General features: G+C 40.4%; 1 protein-coding gene across 2 annotated transcripts; it reads left to right on the top strand.

Moving 5' to 3' along the window:
- Positions 1-390: 390 nt before the first annotated feature.
- On the top strand, positions 391-5,339 carry dusp12 (dual specificity phosphatase 12). 2 transcript variants are annotated; one of them, XM_082513387.1, is made up of 8 exons: positions 391-629; positions 1,378-1,642; positions 1,787-1,900; positions 2,049-2,167; positions 2,292-2,379; positions 3,891-3,982; positions 4,705-4,784; positions 4,938-5,339. In XM_082513387.1, exons 2-8 carry the CDS (start codon positions 1,380-1,382, stop codon positions 5,079-5,081), a joined length of 900 nt encoding a protein of 299 aa, XP_082369513.1. In that variant the 5' UTR covers positions 391-629; positions 1,378-1,379; the 3' UTR covers positions 5,082-5,339. The 2 variants fall into 2 exon arrangements, with proteins under 2 accessions (XP_082369513.1, XP_082369512.1); XM_082513386.1 differs by having other exon boundaries at positions 394-629; positions 1,348-1,642.
- The last annotated feature ends 14,877 nt before the right edge of the window (positions 5,340-20,216 follow it).

Below are 20,216 nucleotides of genomic sequence, written 5' to 3'. Positions count from 1 at the left end.
TTCATGTTCATGTTCAACAAATAGCTAAGAGAAATTAAAAATGTTCCCCTAACCAAGAGCCAAGAGGGTCTCCAGGTTATTTATTTATTTATTTATTGGAATTTTTGTATTTATTTATTGGAATTTTTGTATTGCTCTCCAAGCGTTGTCTAGTTTATCTTCAATTAAAAATATTTTTCTGGGGTATGGTCGATAGGGGTGGGCAGGAAAAACAAGTAAAAAAAACCCTTTATCAATAAAATGACCCAGATTTGGTATTCACCATTGTGTTCCTCTTGCTTTGTTTAACATCAGAGATACTGGCTGTACATAGAGCGTGTATGTAAATACGTTTTGACTATTTAATTTTCTGCCATACTTATTATACTTATTGAAATTATTTTGAAAGTATAATAGGCCGGAACTAACGACGCGTGTTTGTGTGTACGTCTACGTTTCCGACCGAGCATTTTAAAACAGGAACCAAATGCTGATGCAGACTACAGCACGTTAACTTTTTGGATTATATTTGAGTCTGTAACGTATTTCACTGCACTCACTTTCTCTTAAATCAGTAGCTGTGTTACACACTAAAAGGCGAAGCCGGTGAGAATCAGCAAAAAGGCGAAAACGACTGCGAGAGATCGCGAGTGAGTGAACGATGTGAGGGTGTGTGGGTTGCCAGAATGAGTAGATGTTAAAGTGAAAGTTCAGATTTATATTTTGGCAACGGCACTGAACCAAAGACGATCGCTACTTTTAATCCTTTTTTAACTCCTATTTTTAATCCTTTGCTGTGTCAGAGACAATATATAGAGAAACATGGCACTGAATGGTAATCAGTTGATGAATAACAGCAACGATGGTGGCAAAAGTGGCTTTCAAGAGGAAAAGCTTTTAATAAAAAACGTATTTTAAGCCAAAGACAGCAAACTGTTTGATGATTCGATACTTTTTGTATCCAGGTGACCTTTGAAATTAAAATTTAGACAGCGGTCCAAATTTGCTTCTAAGATTAAAACGTAGTTGTATTCTATTCCTATACTTGTATGTATGTATGTATGTATGTATAAAAAGTATTTTTTGTTCTTGATGCTTATTGATGTTTTTATGTTCACATTTTAATCTCCTAATTTTAAATTGGTATCTAACAAATGAAATGCCAAGATGATCCAAAGGGGAAAAATATAAAGGTTTGATTTGAGAAATTGGGCAGTGATCAGAATGTTTAAAGCTGTAAAGGTGGTCTACAAAAACGGTTATAGACACAGCCATTTACTCCATTCTACTTTGTGTTGTTAGTGCCTGGAAGAATGTCCAGATTCATTTATGACTTCTTGATGTTTTTCTGGCCATATTTCTGCACAGACATTAGTGCTACTGGGTTTGTCTCTGCAGTCATGATTCTGGTGGACCCTGGGCTGTACATCGGCACTGCAGCTAACCTCAACGACCACCAGGAACTGGTCGGTGCGAACATCAGTCACATCCTGTCTGTAGATTCTGTAGACCCCAGCCCACTGTTTCCTGATGATAGAGCCTTTGTTAGGAAGTGGATTGATGTCTTAGATGAAGAGACTTCAGACCTCCTCAGTTACATGGACACCAGTTTCCGGTTCATTAAAGAGGCTGTAGATGGTGGCCGGGCTGCACTGGTTCACTGGTAAGGCAATTTTATATATCAAATCGCAATATTGTGATTTTTAAAAAAATGCTCCTTTTATTTTACTCAAGCTTGTGAAAATATGCAATGTGAAACAATCGTGTTAAGTGTCAAACCGCAAACATGGTTTTGTGTGTGTTTTAGTCAGGCTGGTCGGAGTCGCAGTGCCACCATTGTTACTGCTTATCTAATGAAGAGATACAAACTGGGATTCACTGAGGCTTATCATAGACTAAAGAGTCTCAAACCAGATGTACAGTAAGTTTGTGTTTCACTTTAAAGTACTGTTATTTGTATTTAATGTTTATTAAATCCCCCAGAGATTATATTTCTTACTCCACACATAAAATTTACATTTTTTTTTAAAATTCTCTAAAGCACACTTGCTTGTATGTATGTCTTTTAGGGTCAACAGTGGTTTTGAGGAGCAGTTGTGTCTGTACGAAGCAATGCAGTGTGAGGTGGATACCTCCAGTCCTCTGTACAAACAATACAGACTGACCAAGATCACTGAAAAATACCCTGGTAACCACACACACACATTCTGAGATTATAGTTAAACATTTGAGCACTTCTCATTATTTTTGTTGCGCTTTCTTGTTCTTAAATTATATGTTTTCTTTCTGTATGTGTGCATGTGTTTGAGCAGAGTTACAGAAGGTGCCTAGGGAGGTGTTTGCTGTTGACCCTGCCCACTCCAGCTCCTCTGAAGCATCCTATCGATGCAGGAAGTGCAGGTGAAAAATGGAAGCTGAATGCTTCAAATTACATGTGTCTTTAATATGAATAAGCTGATGGCACACACAAAAACAAAACAGTTTGTTAAGTTGATGATTTTACTTCTTAGCTCAACAGTCCACAGTTTAATTTATGACTCACAGCCGATCATAGCAAACTATTTACAGTGTTGTGAAAAAGTGTTTGCCAACTTCCTGATTTCCTTTTTTTGGTTTTGTTTGTCATACTTAAATGTTTAAAGTAAGCGCAAAATGCATTTTCTAAATGAAGGTGTTCATTTTTAAGAGGAAAACAAATCCAAACGTACAGGGCCCTGTGTGACTGTCAGTCTGGAAAATTCCTACACAACTCTGTAAAAGGCAAAAACACGGAACAGGGGTTAAACTTCCCTGGAGTAGCCAGCCGACCAAAATTACAACCAGAGCGCAGCAATGACCTATTCAAGAGGTCACAAAAGACCCCAGAGGAACATTCAAAGAACTGCAGGTCACATGTACCTCAGTTAAGGTCAGTGTTCATGACTCCACCATAAGTAAGAGACTGGGCAAAAATGGCCTGCATGGCAGAGTCAAAAACCACTGCTGAGCAAAAGGAACAAAAATGCTCATTTCAGTTTTGCCAGAAAACGTCTTGAAGATGCCCAATACTTTTGGGAAAATACTCTATGGACTGACAAGACAAAAGTTGAGCTTTTTGGAAGGTGTGTCCCATTATATTTGGCATAAAAGTAACACAGCATTTCAGAAAAGGAGCAACATTACCAATAAGTAAAAAATGGCGGTGGTAGTGCGATGCTCTGGGGCTGTTTTGCTGCCGCAGGACCTGGAAGACTTCCTGTGGTAAATGGAACCATGAATTCTGTCGTCTACCAAAACATCCTGATGGAGAATGTCCGGGCAGCTGTGCGTGACCTCAAGCTGAAACGCACTTGGGTTTTGCAGCAGTACAATGATCCAAAACACACCAAGTCCACTTTTGAATGGCTTAAGAAAAACAAAATGAAGACTTTGAAGTGGCCTAGTCAAAGTCCTGACTTGAATCCGATTGAGATGCTGTGGAAAAACTGCATCATTGTCTCACCTGATGCAGGAGGAGCTAAGAGGGTCACATCAAAAAGGTTTGCGGACGAAACTGATACCTTCAGTGTGGCTGAATTGCAACAATTCTACAAAGATGAGTGGACCAAAATTCCTCCATGTTGCTGTAAGAGACTCATTGCCAGTTATCGCAAACGCTTGATTGCAGTTGTTGTTGCTAAGGGTGGCCCAACCAGTTATTATGGTTAGGGGGCAATCACTTTTTCACACCAATGTATCCTGGTATTGGTATTAAGTTTGTCTCGAAGTTTGTACATCTTGGATAGGATATGTAATTTCCTAATGTAATCTAAGGAATCCAAGGAACTGAGTGACTCTTCTTCTGAATGGAGAAAAGGAGGTATTCAGCCTGGTGTGTGTGCCAGTTTGAGCTACAGCTTCTGCAGGCAGTAACCTCCACTTTCTCCTTGCAGTCGAACTCTATTTCGTGGCTCCAGTATTCTCAGTCATTTAGTAGGAGAAGGAGCTTCGGCCTTTAGTCACAAAAAGGCCAGTAACCTTACTGGTAAGAAGACATACTGTGAACATTCACTCAATAAATTATTGACAATGTCATTTTTAATTAGTATCTGGGTATTCTTTTTTTCTTTTTTAAATTTCATTGACTTTTTTTCACCCACATGTTCTTTTTTTTATGTTGCAGAGATACAGCTGCCCTAGATTAACAGTATTAATATTAACATATTTCATATTTCTATTAACGGATGCCCCACCTATATTTACAAGCTAGTTAATCAGAAAATATAATTACTGATGTTATCCAGGAATTTTCAAATGAACTTTTTTGCAATAAAGCTGAAAAACAATAGTAAAGCACTTTTTTTTTCCCCAAGAGATTTAGTTTTAGTTATTTATTTACTTGCATTCCTTAAAACATTCTAGTGGTTGAATGTTGAGCAATGTAATTTATGACTTGTGTGACGGCTCAAATTTTGGCATTAAAATGTGAATTCAGTTTTTTTCATCTAATAAATAATAATATATATATTTTTTAGTTTTAAGCAAGTTTCAGATTGATTTCTAAAATAGATTTTAAGATATTTGTTTTCTTAGTTTTATGACAGATTTGTTATCTCTGATATGATTTTACATTGTGTTGACATGGCTAAACTGAAGAAAGCTTGACTGTTTCAAACTGGCTTCACAGTACATCCATACATCCATAAAAAAGACTACAAAGTAATCGCACTTACTGAACTTGTAATCTTTCGATGTGTTGTTGTTCAGGAGAGGTCCAGTGTACATCATACTTTATTGAGCCAGTGCAATGGATGGAGCAAGCCTTACTTGGAGTGATGGATGGACAGGTAAAAAACTTGTCATCTTTTCTCTTGCATCATTGTTTGTTACCCCCCAACAACTTTTGAGCAAATATGAATGTTTGATATGACCACCTTTTGCTAATTTACAGTTCTTGTTCATTCTCTCTTCCTTTCTTTTATATATTTGTGTGTGTGTAGCTGCTGTGTCCTAAGTGTAACTGTAAGCTGGGCTCATTCAGCTGGTGTGGAGATCAGTGTTCGTGTGGCCGTTGGGTCACTCCCTCCTTCCAGTTGCACCACAACAGAGTGGACGAGATCCGGCAGCTGAACATAATGAAATAACACTTCCTTATAGTCTGTAAGACAGGGAATAATCATCATGCATAAAGACATACTCCAGTTTGTAACATGAAAAAGTGATTCAATTATTATCTGAAATACATAATGTAAATAAATACAAATGTAAATATCATTTATCTAAGAATTGTTGCAGGTACTTTTATGTTTCACTGATTAGTATACAACAATACTGTGTGTGTATCTGGGGTTTTTCACCATAAACTAACAAATAAAAAAGAAAATGTCTGCCTTTCACACAAAGAGTGGACCATATGTTTTTGAATTTGAATATTTCATGTTTAAGCTATGAAAGGCGCAATGTGTATCTTAAGCAAATGCACTTATTCGTTATGCTGTGTCCTGACATTGATAATCACCTGCCTCATTCTGTCCTAGTTGAAAGTCTTAAAGTAAACTTTTTATACAGATTAATTGCAGCGTGAGTTATCATGGAATCAATGAGCCCACACTGAAGAAAAACTGATAATTGAAAACATTTACATTTTCTTTATATAGCACCAAATCACAACAATTGACTCAAATTGGTTTATCTTGTAAGGTAAAGACCCTAAAATTGTTGAGAGAAAACCCCAACAGTAAAAAAAAACAAAACAGGACAGAGTCAGGGGAGGGAGACAGGGCAACAGACAAGCTATGGAAGAGAGAGATTAATCATAAGTAATGATTAAATGCAAAATGGCATATAAAACACCCAGTAACTTAAAAGAGGTGAGTGAAGAAGAAACACTAAGCACATCATGGAAGCCCCCAGCAGCCTAGGCCTATTACAGCTGTCGATCTTCAAAGCCCAGGGGCCCGTTCTTTGTACCTCGCTAAGTAGGTTAGCTGGATTTGATTGTTGACGATTTCGTGTGATCTTGGATCGTTCGGTTCCCCGAAGCTCATCCGGGACTTGCTGCCATAGCAACAGAGCCGTAAGCGTAAACCTGCTCGGGAGCAGGTTCACTTTATGTAAACAGGATTAGATCGCGGCCACGCAGGTATGCCCGCGTCATTCATACGAAAGCAACAGCGATATTCCACCACTGTTTCACCATAAATAAATATTATCAATGTAACTAAAGATAATGCAGCACTTGATCCTGCAGCACTTGATCCATTTATTGATTTCACACAGATACATACAGGTCATTTCCTAAAAAAGGGAAATGTACTATTAACATTCTATTACATGTATGTGATTATTACAGATGTAATTCATATTTCAGAGTAGTAATTGGAAATTACTTCGTGTAATCAAGATGGGAGACCACGGCTATAAAAGTGAAGGTGGATTTGGGAAGTCTGTCGCAGTCATATCCTGTCCGTATACGCGAGCAGCCCATTGCGGAAGGTGCAAGATTGATAAGGAGAGTTTCCAGAATTCAGCGTATATTGCGGGATAGACAGGATCCTTTAGCTCAGCGCGACAGTGTGCTCATTGAGAGATGTCGATATTCCCGTGAGGGTATTATTTACTTAACCAACTTGTTGACGAGGGGGTGCAGGACCACCACCTGTCTTTTTTTTGCTCTGCCCTTTTCTTGGTTGCTGTTATAAACAAACAGATTATTCCAGGGTCTCTTTCCAAGAGACGAAAAGCAATATAAGTGATAAATATTACCATTCTGTAGAATATTCTTATATTTCACTTTTACTTGTTCCCATGTTCTAGTGGGTCCTGTTGTGGCTCTAATGTGTAAGGGGATATAATATAACATAATATAATATAATGTAATATAATATTGGATAATATAGTGTAATATAATAAATTTACCCTACCGCCTACTGGTGTTGGCCAGAGGGGCCGATGGCGCGATATGGCAGCCTGGCTTCTGTCAGTCTGCCCCAGGGCAGCTGTGGCTACACCTGTAGCTGCCTCCACCAGTGTGTGAATGTGAGAGTGACTGAATAGTGGCATTGTAAAGCGCTTTGGGTGCCTTGGAAAGCGCTATATCAATCCACTCCATTATTATTGTTATTATTAAATTACTTACGAGTTTAATTTGTCAGCAACTTTCTGCCAGCCCTCTCTCCTTGCTTTTGCAGCCTTTGCAGTGTTCCCTTGCGTTCTGATTAAACTCTGAAACTCCTGAAATCCCTCACTCAAGAGTTCTTGCTCTGCTGCCGAAAAATACCGAGCGCTCTCCTTCGACATTTTCGCCGACCAATCAGAGGGTTGCCGATCAATGTTTCTACTATCGATGCGTAGCCCCTTTTACGACACCCAGTGATCTCACATTACTTCATCCAGCTGTACTGATCGTCAACAGCAGGTGTGTTCGGGGAACCGGATTAGCGAGCTCACGGTTAGCGCGATGGTTTGGTCTTGGATGTGTCATTTGATCTTGGATGTAGTAAGCGACGTACGAAGAACGGGCCCCAGAGCCCCAATACAGGAAGTCTGTGTCGGCACTCTTTTTAAAAAAGTTTTATCCTCTGAGCCTGTGGGTCAGAGTTCACATGGAGCCAATGTGGATGTGATGAACCAAGCAATGAAGGAGCATCAGCCACAGGTTAAAGTCCAAAAAAAGGCTTTTCATTTAACCCCAAAACAAACTTGGTTAAATTATACAACAATCAAAATCTTGGGCCCAACTGAAGCTAACATAACAAATCCCCCCCCCATGATCCAGAGTTGTGGTATGACCCAATTTGCAGGTCTCCATATAGGCTTGCTTCACCCTTTTCCACCTCTTGGCTCATCAACCAAGGGACTGGGAGCAGCTGCCACTGAGGTAACTCAGAAAACAAAGAAAGATTAAATCATAGATGCACAACAGTGTAACCTAAAATCTGCGCACTTATTTTAGAATAGTGTATTATGTGATTGTATAAATGAATGAATTCTAAACCAAAACCAATTCTTTGTTATCCTGTAAATTAAATCCTATATTTAAAGAAAGAAAAATGTAAATGTAAGCCTCTATTGTAACACTATTACCACTGTGTGGCTGTACCTGCAGCCATAACAGTGGATGAGGGGACTCGCCCAGCTCTGACTACCTCGAAGTCCAGGTGTCTTCCCTCCTTTCACTGTTGTGGGGGGGGACCTGACTAGACTTGCAGCTCATATCCTACCAGTCACACCTGTTACAGACCCTAGATCGTTAATTTTAGGGACCATGACAGTAGGCCTCAAGGTACTGTTATATTTAAATGGCTGGAGTAACCTGTAAGAACTTTTTACACTCGGAAAACAAGGGACTTAATACCCAGATTTTTACCTTTAACCATTTCACAAAAGGTTAAACATTTAATGTCCACAATTTAGACTTGCAGGTTACAGAATCCAAAATTAATAAAAATCAAAGTATAATAATCACATTACCTAAATTACACTTCTCTAATTTACCAACTCTGAGCTAATGCTGATTTTGTTCTGATCCTGTGGAGGAGAGAGGCTGGAGAGGATGGTAAAATGGTAATTGGCCTGTATTTATATAGCGCTTTTCTAGTCCCTAAGGACCCCAAAGCGCTTTACACAACCTGTCATCCACCCATTCACACACTGGTGATGGCAGCTACAATGTAGCCACAGCCACCCTGGGGCGCACTGACAGAGGCGAGGCTGCCAGACACTGGCGCCACCGGGCCCTCTGACCACCACCAGTAGGCGGTAGGTGAAGTGTCTTGCCCAAGGACACAACGACCGAGACTGTCCAAGCCGGGGCTCGAACCGGCAACCTTCCGATTACAAGGCGAACTCCCAACTCTTGAGCCACGATCGCCCCCACAGGATAAAGCAGATCAAAGGAAAAACAGGATCCCCCGGGCATTCAGTGGAAGTATGCTGTGAATGAAAGACCTTCTGAATTAATCATCTTAACACGGCTTCAAATTTAGCAGAGGAAAACCCCCAAAATATACAAAACCAACTTGCAGGTGTACGGTTTGGTCAGTGATTGGTTCCTCTGGCATCTCTGCTGGAATTTTCAACTGTGACCTCTTTAGATCCAATCTTCTGATCATCAGAAGACAAAAAAGAACCTTGTATGTCTTCTTCACCTCACTTGTATACATTTCCACCTTTTCTCCCCCTTTTCTTTCTGGACACTAAATCTTCTGAGATCACATCCTGCCTCACCCACCACAGGGGCATCAAATTACTCAGTTAACATCTAATCACCTGATATCCACACACCTTATCATCCTCTCTCTGACTCAGTCATCCCACATGCATGAACTAAAGTTTAAACTTTAAAATCACTTCATGACATTTTCTGTGTTATTGTTAACATAGATATTTGAACATTCAGTCATATATGGGTACACTCCTTCGTTTCATTCAGTTTATGTAATTCTACTTCAGTTAGATATCTTCAACATATTCTCACATGAACATTCAGTTTTAAAATGATGCCTTTTTAATTCAAATCAAGAGGATTACTTGCTTTTATTTCTTTCTTTTATTCAAAATCATAATGGGTGAGACACACACTAGTCTGCCAAGGTCAGAGCCAGATCATGTCCTCACAAAAATCAGACATTAGAACAGTTATTTCCACTACTCAAACTACATTTGTCATTTAACATACCATACTAATCAGACTTCTACTTTGGCTTCAGTAAATCATTTTTTAAGAATAAAAATGATTTACTATTAGCAAATAAGGGAAAAGCGTTTTACCTCCTCTCAGATGGAATAAGAGGAAACAGCCAGGGGAACTTCAGTCTCTATCGGTCCCACCTCTTTCACACAGCATAACCAAGGGAGGATTCACATGAGCAGGCCCTATCAAAAAAGCAAAGTTTTAAGAAATATCTCAAAAGTAGAGAGTCAATATGACCCTGTTCATCAGCCAGCTTTATCTGACAGGACACCTGTTATAAATTAAGATGACATCAGCTTGTAGAAACTTTTAAATCTCTCACTGTAAGAGAAGAAGTCACACAGACATCAAACCTATTGTGTCTGTGTGCATTTGATGTAAGAAGGCATCACATCCAGTTCAGAGTCTAAGTGTACAAGATACTAGTAAATGCACTAGTAATTATATAGTGCATTTGAGCACGCAACCTTCTGCTACATCCCACTCACCCAGTCACTTACACACACACATTCATACAGTGTTTTGTATCTATGCCTTTAATCTAACACACACACACACACACACACACACACACACACACACACACACACACACACCACTCATTCCCAGTATCTTTTCAAAGGACACGTCAACAAATGGAGTTGATCAGTCCACTGACCTTCCGTGTAGTAGAGGACCTTGTCAAGCACCCGAGCTACAGCTGCCCCAACACTGAAACCTCAAATTGTGAAGTTTTTCTATCTGTCCACTAGATGGAGCTAATTGATTATATAAACTTTTGGCTGCTTTGTGTTTTATGCTTACCTGCAGTAGTAGGACAGAAATTACAAAGCTCAATGGGAGAATCCTGCAACAGGAAAGATGGTGATGGAACTGAAAAAAATCCTAGGATTTTTTTTTTTAACTTCAGAATTGAGCTGGTTAAAAGGTAAATACTGCTTTGAAGTAACTGCTCGAATAAGTGCTCTGAGCTATTTCAAGCTGGTTGCTGAGCAGTTAACACCTGCTTCTGGTAGTGTGTGATTTACATTTTCTAAATGTGTGACATCTTCCAGCTGTTCCACTGATTCTTTACTAGACTGAAAATAACATTGCTCTGACAATGGCAAAATTCATTGGAGTAAGAAATCATCACTAACATAACCTCATTGTATATGAGGCCTTTCTGTTTGTGTGAGAACACCAAGTCTTATTCTATTTTTTTTTTTTAAACAAGTCTGTCCATTTACTCTGATAATTTCAACCTTACCTCCATACATACTAATGAAAAAACCAGTATGGCCCACGTTTCCAAATAATTTTAGCCCATGAATTCAGTTTGTCTCTGCTGTTTAGGTTATTATTCAGAAGAGAGAAAGTTCTGCTGGAAAGCACCTCATTAACAACAACAACAACAAAAAAAAGCCCAAAAAAAGTGTGATCTTGCTCAACACTGCTTGCAATACTGAAAGCAATTGACTATAAAGGATAAAGGTTATCATGTGAAAGTGATAATGTGCTTGAGAAAACTCAAACTACAGCATGTGCATTGTTACAGCAAGTGGTCCTAAGTGAGACTGTTTAACTGTAACTCAGCAGTCCTGTCCAACAGATGCCTGGAAAACTGGAACACACACTCTGGAAATTTGGTGCAGAGACAAAGGGGCAGGAGGAGCAATAATAATGACACTAAAAAGAGATGGTTATGTAAAAGAGGTGGAAAACGGATTTAAAGTTGAGGTGAAAATGTGTGAAAATGAAAAGAGTTGGAAGGAAAGAAAGGGGGATGTGTCTGAGTTTTCCATTCTCTCATTAGCATTGTATTTGGGAATCCATTCCAGCTTCATGCACAGTATGGCTGTGCGCGAGTTTTTTTCAAAAATGTGAAATCGTATAATCATCGGGGTCATAAAAAGTAAAGATTTTCTTCTCTGTGAAGGAAAATGATTTATCAGTTCAGTTCAGCTGAATATACTAAAGCTGTGCCACTCAGTTCTATCTACCACTGCTCCCTGAACCTCCCTCACCCAACTCCCCCCACACACTACTACAGCTCTATTGGGATAATATGGTACTATCTTTAAGATATGACTGAGCCTGATTATTAGCCACACGGAGAGGGGTAGACTACTTTTAAAGCATTCCACCATTCCATTTTAACTTTACTTTATGAAACAATTTAAAAAGGTCATACACTCGATCATGCATGCTACCACCATCACTATCAAGAAGGGAGCTTAGACAAAAACAGTGTGGGCCCAGTATCGTGAAAGTGTCATGGTAACCCGAGCCTCTTTGCAATACCCACAATCTTTATCTGTTTTCTATAGTTTAGCTGTAGGAGGAAGATACTTTTCAGTCTTGACAATACTGACAAATGTATTTTTAATTTATGTATTTACTTTTTTTAAGCAATCTTCTAATGTTTTTGTTAATCTCTCTCTCTCGCTCGCTCGCTTGCGCTCTCTCTCTCTCTAATGATATACAGTTTTTTTTAATTGGTTTGGCACTATTTTCATAACTGAAGTGTACATTTTCAAATCTCTCAGTACAAAACTCACATTTGATCACATTTGTAACACCACTAGTCATTCTTTCAAATCTGATGTCATGATTTCATTGTATTTGCACATATTCCACTTAATCATTGTTTCAGAACACATGATCATTGTGATATATTTTGAGAACATTTGCTTTAATCACCCAAACAAAACAGTAAGATCTTTTTTCAACTTAGTACTTTTACCAATCATTTCATTCAGGAGCAAATAATACAAGGTAAGGGTTTCATATTGTCCTTGTTGATGAATGAGTGTAACTGAACTGTAAAACTTTACACAGCAAATATTACACTTATGTTCAGACATAAAAAAATTATATACACACACACACACACACACGAAAAATAGAGAGAAAAAACAAGTCATTTACATAAGCAAAATATATATTATTCTGTTTTATTTTATTTTTTTTTATCACTTTTACACAATTAATCAAGCCGGTCATTAACATTGGGCCATAAATTGTCATCAACATCACAGTAGATGTCTTCGTTGTTCAGGCACCGTGGGAAAAATCTCCTGCCATGACGAATCCAGGCTTGACATTGCTCAGCAGTTATATCACCGCAAGCTTCACACATGGCTTGAAGAAGGGAGACATGCTCATGGGGATGGCGATCATACACCTTCCACCTCCATGTAGAGAAGAATTCCTCAATTGGGTTGAGGAAAGGGGAATATGGTGGAAGATAGTGTCATGAAGCGAGGATGTGTTTGAAACCATTCCTGAACCAGCTGTACATGGTGGAAGCTGACATTGTCCCACACAACAACATAGACGATGTCTTCTCCCTGACAGGCCTGCTCCAGTTCATTTAAAAAAACTATCAGGTGTTCAGTGTTGTATGACCCTAGAACTGGTCTACAGCCTACCACACCATATAGCATATCGCTGCACACATTGAGATGTTTCCCCCACGTTGTCCAGGGACGTGGATGGTAGCCCTTTGTCCAATAAGGTTACGTCCTCTGCGTCTAGTTTTTGCCAGATTGAAACTGGCCTCATCAACAAAAATATACTTGTGATGATTCACAGCAGCGTCCAGCTCCATCACCCTCTAAAATGATAATTAAGTTGTTTTTTTTAAAATTACAACTAATAGTTGTCAGTACTGTCACAGTGATTGCATGCCAGTTTAAAGTTTTTCCAGCAAGATGGTGCACCACCACATTATGGGTGCCAGGTCCAAGCATTTCTAGATGAACAGTTTCCTGGAAATTGGATTGTCATCGTGGGCCAGTTGAATGGCCCCCAAGGTCTCCCGATCTGACCCCCTTAGACTCATCTGAAGGCAATTGTCTATGGTGTGAAGATACGAGATGTGCAGCACCTGAAACTACGGATACTGGATGCCTGTGCTGGCATTTCTCCTGCGGTGTTGCTATCAGTGTGTGAAGAGTGGGAGAAGAGGGTTGCATTGACAATCCAACACAATGGGCAGCACATTGAACACATTTTATAAGTGGTCAGAAACTTGTAAATACCTCATGAAAGAATAAAGTTACGTTGAAACCAGGCACACCATTGTAATATATATATATATACATATACATACATATGAATGTATGTGTATGTGTATATATATGTGTATATATACACTCAACAAAAATATAAATGCAACACCTTTGTTACTGCTCCCATTTCCCATGGGATGGACGTAGAGACCTAAAATTCATTCCAGATACACAATATAACCATCCCTCCCAAACAGTGGTCACAAATCAGTCCAAATGTGTGGTAGTGGGCACATCTGCTATATTGAGATAATCCATCCCACCTCACAGGTGTGCCACATCAGGATGCTGATCTGACATCATGAGTAGTGCACAGGTGTACCTCAGACTGCCCACAACAAAAGGCCACCCTGGAATGTGCAGTTTTTTGCGCTATTGGGGGTCTGGGGACCCAGAACCGGTCAGTATCTGGTGTGACCACCATTTGCCTCATGCAGTGCAACACATCGTCGCATGGAGTCTATCAGATTGTCAATTGTGGCCTGTGGAATGTTGGTCCACTCCACTTCAATGGCTGTGCGAGGTTGTTGGATATTCGTGGGAACTGGTACACGCTGTCGTATACGCCGGTCAAGCACATCCCGAACATGCTCAATGGGTGACATGTCCGGTGACTATGCTGGCCATGCAAGAACTGGGACATTCTCAGCTGCCATCTGCCCTGAACAATGTGAACCATGATTCATCCGTGAAGCGCACACCTCTCCAACGTGCCATCGAATGTGAGCATTTGCCCACACAAGTCTGTTACGGCGACGAGCTGGAGTCAGGTCAAGACCCCGATGAGGACGACGGGCATGCAGTTGAGCGTCCCTGAGACGGTTTCTGACAGTTTGTGCAGAAATTGTTTGGTTGTGCAAACCAATTGTTCCAGCAGCTGTCTGGGTGGCTGGTCTCAGACGATCTTGGAGGTGAACCTGCTGGATGTGGAGGTCCTGGGCTGGTGTGGTTACACGAGGTCTGCGGTTGTGAGGCCGGTTGGATGTGCTGCCATATTCTCTGAAACGCCTGTGGAGACGGCTTATGGTTGAGAAATGAACATTCAATGCACGGGCGACAGATCTGGTTGACATTCCTGCTGTCAGCATGCCAATTGCACGCTCCCTCATTGCTTGTGGCATCTGTGGCATTTTGCTGTGAGACAAAACTGCACATTCCAGGGTGGCCTTTTGTTGTGGGCAGTCTGAGGTACACCTGTGCACTACTCATGATGTCAGATCAGCATCCTGATGTGGCACACCTGTGAGGTGGGATGGATTATCTCAATATAGCAGATGTGCCCACTACCACACATTTGGACTGATTTGTGACCACTGTTTGGGAGGGATGGTTATATTGTGTATCTGGAATGAATTTTAGGTCTCTACGTCCATCCCATGGGGAATGGGAGCAGTAACAAAGGTGTTGCGTTTATATTTTTGTTGAGTGTATGTATTTATGTTTTTCTATGATTAAGTGGAGGAGTGCAATAGACCTGTATAGTCCAAAGCAAATTTCTCCTAGGGGGGACAAATAAAGACACTTTGACTTTATTTTGGCCACTTTGTAACTCAAAATCAAACAGAACATGTAGTTTGGTCTAATACATTCATATCATCAATATCATCACAATAAAACCTTTTATTCTTTTTATGTAAATTATGATTACATCCTCTTATGTTTTAACGTTAACTTACACTGAAGAAAAAAGAATAAGCCCGAAGGTGTGGCAGAGCAATGTTAGCATTGCTTCCAATTCAGTTTAATTCAATTTAATGTATATAGCACCAAATCACAACAACAGGCACCTCTTCCAGAGAAAAATGATTTCAAATGAACTAATTAATTTTCCATCCATCCATCCATCCATTCGCTTCTGCTTATCCTTTTCAGGGTCACCGGGGGCGCTGGAGCCTATTCCAGCTGTCATAGGGCAAAAGGCGGGGTACACCCTGGACAGGTCGCCAGTCTGTCGCAGGGCTAACACATAGGGACAGACTCACATTCACACCTAGTGGCAATTTGGATTATCCAATTAACCTATCCCCACAAGCTGCATGTCTTTGGACGGTGGGAGGAAGCTGGAGTACCCGGAGTGAACCCATGCAAACACGGGGAGAACATGCAAACTCCACATAGAAAGACCCCGGCCTGATGGTGGAATTGAACTCAGGACCTTCTTGCTGTGTGACAACAGTGCTAACCACCGTGCCAAATTTTGTATATTTGAGCTAATGGTAGCACTAGATGATGGCAGTATAGCTCTCTTACTCATGGATGTAAAGCTCCAGCACAGAATGAAGATATGACTTATGACTGTGACTAATGCAGAACCTGCATCAAAGGAGGAGGGGAGGTGGTTTGCAAGGAAGATCGCAAGACAGTTTGCAATACATAATAGAGATTTAAAAAAAAAATCTTCACAAAGGTGGTACACTGAACCTTCTAGCAAGCCAAAATAATAATTCTAAATTGATTTGTACGGGAGGAGCTTGTTAATGTTCTGAAGGCAGTTGGGGCCATAGTTACTAAGAAAACCAACTTACCGTTGGTGTTCATCTGTAATAGACAGAAATCCTGCACCACTCGCAAGGTCCCAACAAGGCACATGTACAGAGAATACTTGGGAGAACCTGCTGTGGTCAGAATGCTTACATCAAGTTACAATAATTTCTTCAAAGTTGACATTTTGTGCCCACTTAAGACAGTGTATAATGTCTTCCTAAATTTTAGATGCCATTTATAATGACTTACATTATAAATGACACCTATAGTAAATTTTTAGTTCTAAATAGTTCATCTTTCATTATTTCAGTGGAAATAATGAAAGATAAAATATTTGCTCACTGAACAATACCAAGCACTGCTGTTTCTTTGAAATCTCCAGGTTTGTTTTTATTACTAAAGCTGATCACAAAAGTGTCATTCATCTGTCTGCTGAGATGGTTTCTTTAACTTTATGGTCTGCGAGAGCAAAACATAAAGTGCAGGGTTTAAGAAATCCTTTTAAAGTGCTTTAAACAGATCTCACATATGCCCAGGATTTCATTAATTTAAGTGGTTCTGTCTCAAGTTATCGTTAGTGGAGTACCTAGACAGCCTGTGCTCTAGCAGTATGTCTGTTAATACAGATGACAGATGAAATACTTCTGTTAAGAAAAGAAAATTTAAAAATTCAGAATATTTCCTTTCATGGCCAAACAGCCTGTCTGGTCCTGGTGGAAATCCCATTTTATGCTGCTATTTCACACCAAAGAAGAGTGGTAACCATTTTTAGAATACTGTCTGCAGTGTTTCTGGGGTCAACTATAGTCCTTCCTAAAATTTACAGCTCTATTTTGATTTAACTGACAAAATTTTAGGCTCAGTGCAGCCAGGCTGAGTGGCAGTTTACCTTACAAAGAAGAAGTTACAGTTTTCCCACAGTTAATTATGCATAATATTGCCTTATCAAAGCACATCCCACACTCAGCATAACAGTAATCATAGTTTTTCGCTGTTTCTCAAGAGTCGTGTTGCAACCACATTTTCTGCACTTCATCAAATGTCTTTGTTCTAAAACCATAACAACTCTGTTTATAAGACTTTATAAACACAATGATGGTCCATAAAGTCTTCCATAAAAATGACCAGCTTTGGTAATTCACCTAAACAGCTTTTTTTCAACCATGGACCTTATATGTAAAATTAAATAAAATACAACCACACTGACATCACTCATTAATTTAGTCAAGTCTTGTTGTGAAGCCTCAAAATACGTATTTTTGCCATCACCATATTGGGAACCCCAAAATGAAAACCAAGAGGTGGAGCTGGCTTTCTCCTCCACGACAGACCAGTGCAGCCTGAGTCTCCCTGCAGTCTATCTGTCTCCCACTTCCCTCTCAACTCATTTGTGAACAAGATACCAAGTTACTTAAACTCTACTTAGAGAAGCAACTTGTCCCTATCCCAGAGTCAGCACCCCACCTTTTTCTGTGTGAGGACTAATTCTCATTCCTGCCACTTTGAACTAGGCTGCGAAACTCCCCAATGCAAGCTGGAGGCCACCACCTGATGAAGCCATCAGAATCACATCATCTACAAAAGGAAGGATGAGATTCTGAGGCCACCAAGGTGGAGCCATGCCACTAATTGACCACGCCTAGAAATTGGTGGTAAGGGAAGCTCTGGTAGAGTCCAAAACACACTGGGAGCGAGTCCAGCTTATTGCTGGCAATGTAGACTAAGCTCTTGCAACAGTTGTACAGGGACTGAAATGTCTCATAAGAAAGGGGGTCAGACACCCCGTACTGCCAAAGCACCACCCAGAGGATAACCTGAGGGATACAATTGAATACCTTCTCCAAGTCCACAAAACAAAGTAGACTGGATGGATGAACTCCACACACACTCAGATTTTGTGAGCCACTAAAGAGTCACTCCAGCATTTCACAAGAAGGAAAAAAATCAAATACTCCCCCTATTGTTGTTGTGCTGCATACCTGCAGTTTAATTGGGGGTCAGCATCTCCCTCAGCATAAAGTCATCTAGGCTTTGCTTCTCACTCTGTACTCCTTTGCAAACAGCAATGCAATACCATAATTATGATACAGCGTCCTTTCATTCTTTGGAGATGGCATGCTTATTAACTGCCAATTGTTAAATGTGTGTGCGCGTGCGTGTGAGATTTTATTTGATCTATGACTGTTAAGCACTTGGCCCTGCTTTTAACACATCAGTTCCCTCAGAAGTCCCACTTAATAATCAAGGTGGATAGGATTGCTTTGTCAACCAATTGCTGTCCAACCATCTGCTTTGAGGATTACCACCACAACAGGTACCAACCACCTTGAACCATGTTCCACACCTCCATTGTTGTGGCCCATGGTTCATTTGAACTCCATGTTTCTAGGCTCTCTTGGAATGTTGTTGTATTTCTGTTGGAGTTGGGAGCTAAAGATCTCACAGTCTGGGACCTCTTAACAGCACTCCCAGAGCACCCTCACTGTATGTTTAGGTGTGCCAGGCCTTTCCAGCATCCTTCCCTGCCACCTGATCCAACTCACCAACAGGTAGTGATCATCTGACACCTCAGCTTCTCTCTTCATCCAGGTGTCCAGAACATACAATCGCAGATCTGATGATACAATTACAAAATTAACTTGTGACATGGTGTGCCAATGGTCCCGTGCAATTATGGACACGCCTATGCTTGAACATTCTGTTCATTATAGACAAACTATGGTTTGCACAGAACTTCAATAACAAAGCACTACTCAGGCTTAGATCAGGCTGGCTGTTCCTCCCAATCATGTCCATCAGCCCTTGGGTCCAGGGTTGCTGAGGGTGCTCAAGAGGGTGCTGCTCTTCAACATCTTTCAAGAGGGAGGCTTGGGACACTGAGTCTGAGTGGACCATACTGAGCATCTCTAGTGCTGATGTCGAAGTACAAAGATGTTGCTGAAAGGTGGTTGGTGTCTGTCCACCAGATGATGGACACCAGAGGTGAAGGGAGCCACCAAGCTAAAGAAGGAATGCTAACAGGCTTGATTAGCCTGTGGGACTATAAGCAATCCAACTGGAGTGCAGTAATGTCAGTAGCTGAACCAAAACCTCAGATGTGGTAGGAGTTTGTTGAGGCGTTGGTCACTTCTCTCACCGCTACAACTTTTCCCTCACAGTCACTTGTCACCTGCCTTAAGGCACAGGAAACTGCTGCAGTATTCTGCAGTAGTCCAAAGTTGCTAATGATAAACAGTCATTCTATAACTCCAAACCCAGAGGATTTCCTGTAGAAAAACAACAACTTAAGCTGAGCATGAAGAAGTGAAGAATGAAGAATTTTTTTGAGAAAATGACCACAGACTAATAAAGCAGATGTATCGTGATGAGACACACAAATAAGCAGAGAATATATGTGGATGTCACCTTTTGCCATTTATCGCTATCACATCACAAGATTACTTACATTAACCTACTTCGTGTAACGTGATCCAAGACCTGCAGGACCTCCAGGAAAAGCAAAGAAGTGACATGATGGAGGATGTGAGTCACATTCAAACTTCAACTGTGTGACTCTGTGGTCTGTATGTCTGGACTCATGGAGCAGGATGTCTATTTAGAAAGCACTCAGCAGGCATTTGCTGCTCTGACTGGGCTTAGAGGAAAGGTGACTTAGGCTATCATTATACAAACAATTGTTTTGGCACAGAAGTAAGAGTCTTTGTAAAGTGAAATCTTTGCAGATTAGTTCAAGAACTACTTTTCAAGCTATTTCTGTCTTTCTGCCTCATTTATACTTCTCTGCCTTTGGCTGTAGACAGACACGGCAAACAAAGTTATTTTCCTTTCCGAGTGATTGATGTGTGATTTAACATCCTCTTGCTTCCAACAATTTCTTATTTTCAGTCTGTTCTTCAAAGATCTTTACTTTCATAAGCTACCTAAGCTGCTTGTTATTTTTGTCTTGTCTCCATTACCACACCACAACCACAACAAGGTTATTCCTGCAAGTACTTTGGCTGTATTTCTCAGTCTGTCTGAGAAGCTTAGAGTAACAAACCAGATGT

Source organism: Aulonocara stuartgranti (assembly GCF_965226115.1).
Source record: "Aulonocara stuartgranti genome assembly, chromosome: 18".
Classification (NCBI taxonomy): domain Eukaryota; kingdom Metazoa; phylum Chordata; class Actinopteri; order Cichliformes; family Cichlidae; genus Aulonocara; species Aulonocara stuartgranti.
Note: the sequence above shows the minus strand (reverse complement) of the source record. Positions and strands in the feature narration are given on the sequence as shown.

What these genes read in the sequence shown, in the direction of transcription:
- dusp12 (XM_082513387.1), top strand. Translation starts at nt 1,380, where the DNA reads ATGATTCTGGTGGACCCTGGGCTGTACATCGGCACTGCAGCTAACCTC. An exon ending in CGGGCTGCACTGGTTCACTG is followed by an intron (nt 1,643 to 1,786) that starts GTAAGGCAATTT and finishes TGTGTGTTTTAG; the next exon opens with TCAGGCTGGTCGGAGTCGCA. An exon ending in AGTCTCAAACCAGATGTACA is followed by an intron (nt 1,901 to 2,048) that starts GTAAGTTTGTGT and finishes TATGTCTTTTAG; the next exon opens with GGTCAACAGTGGTTTTGAGG.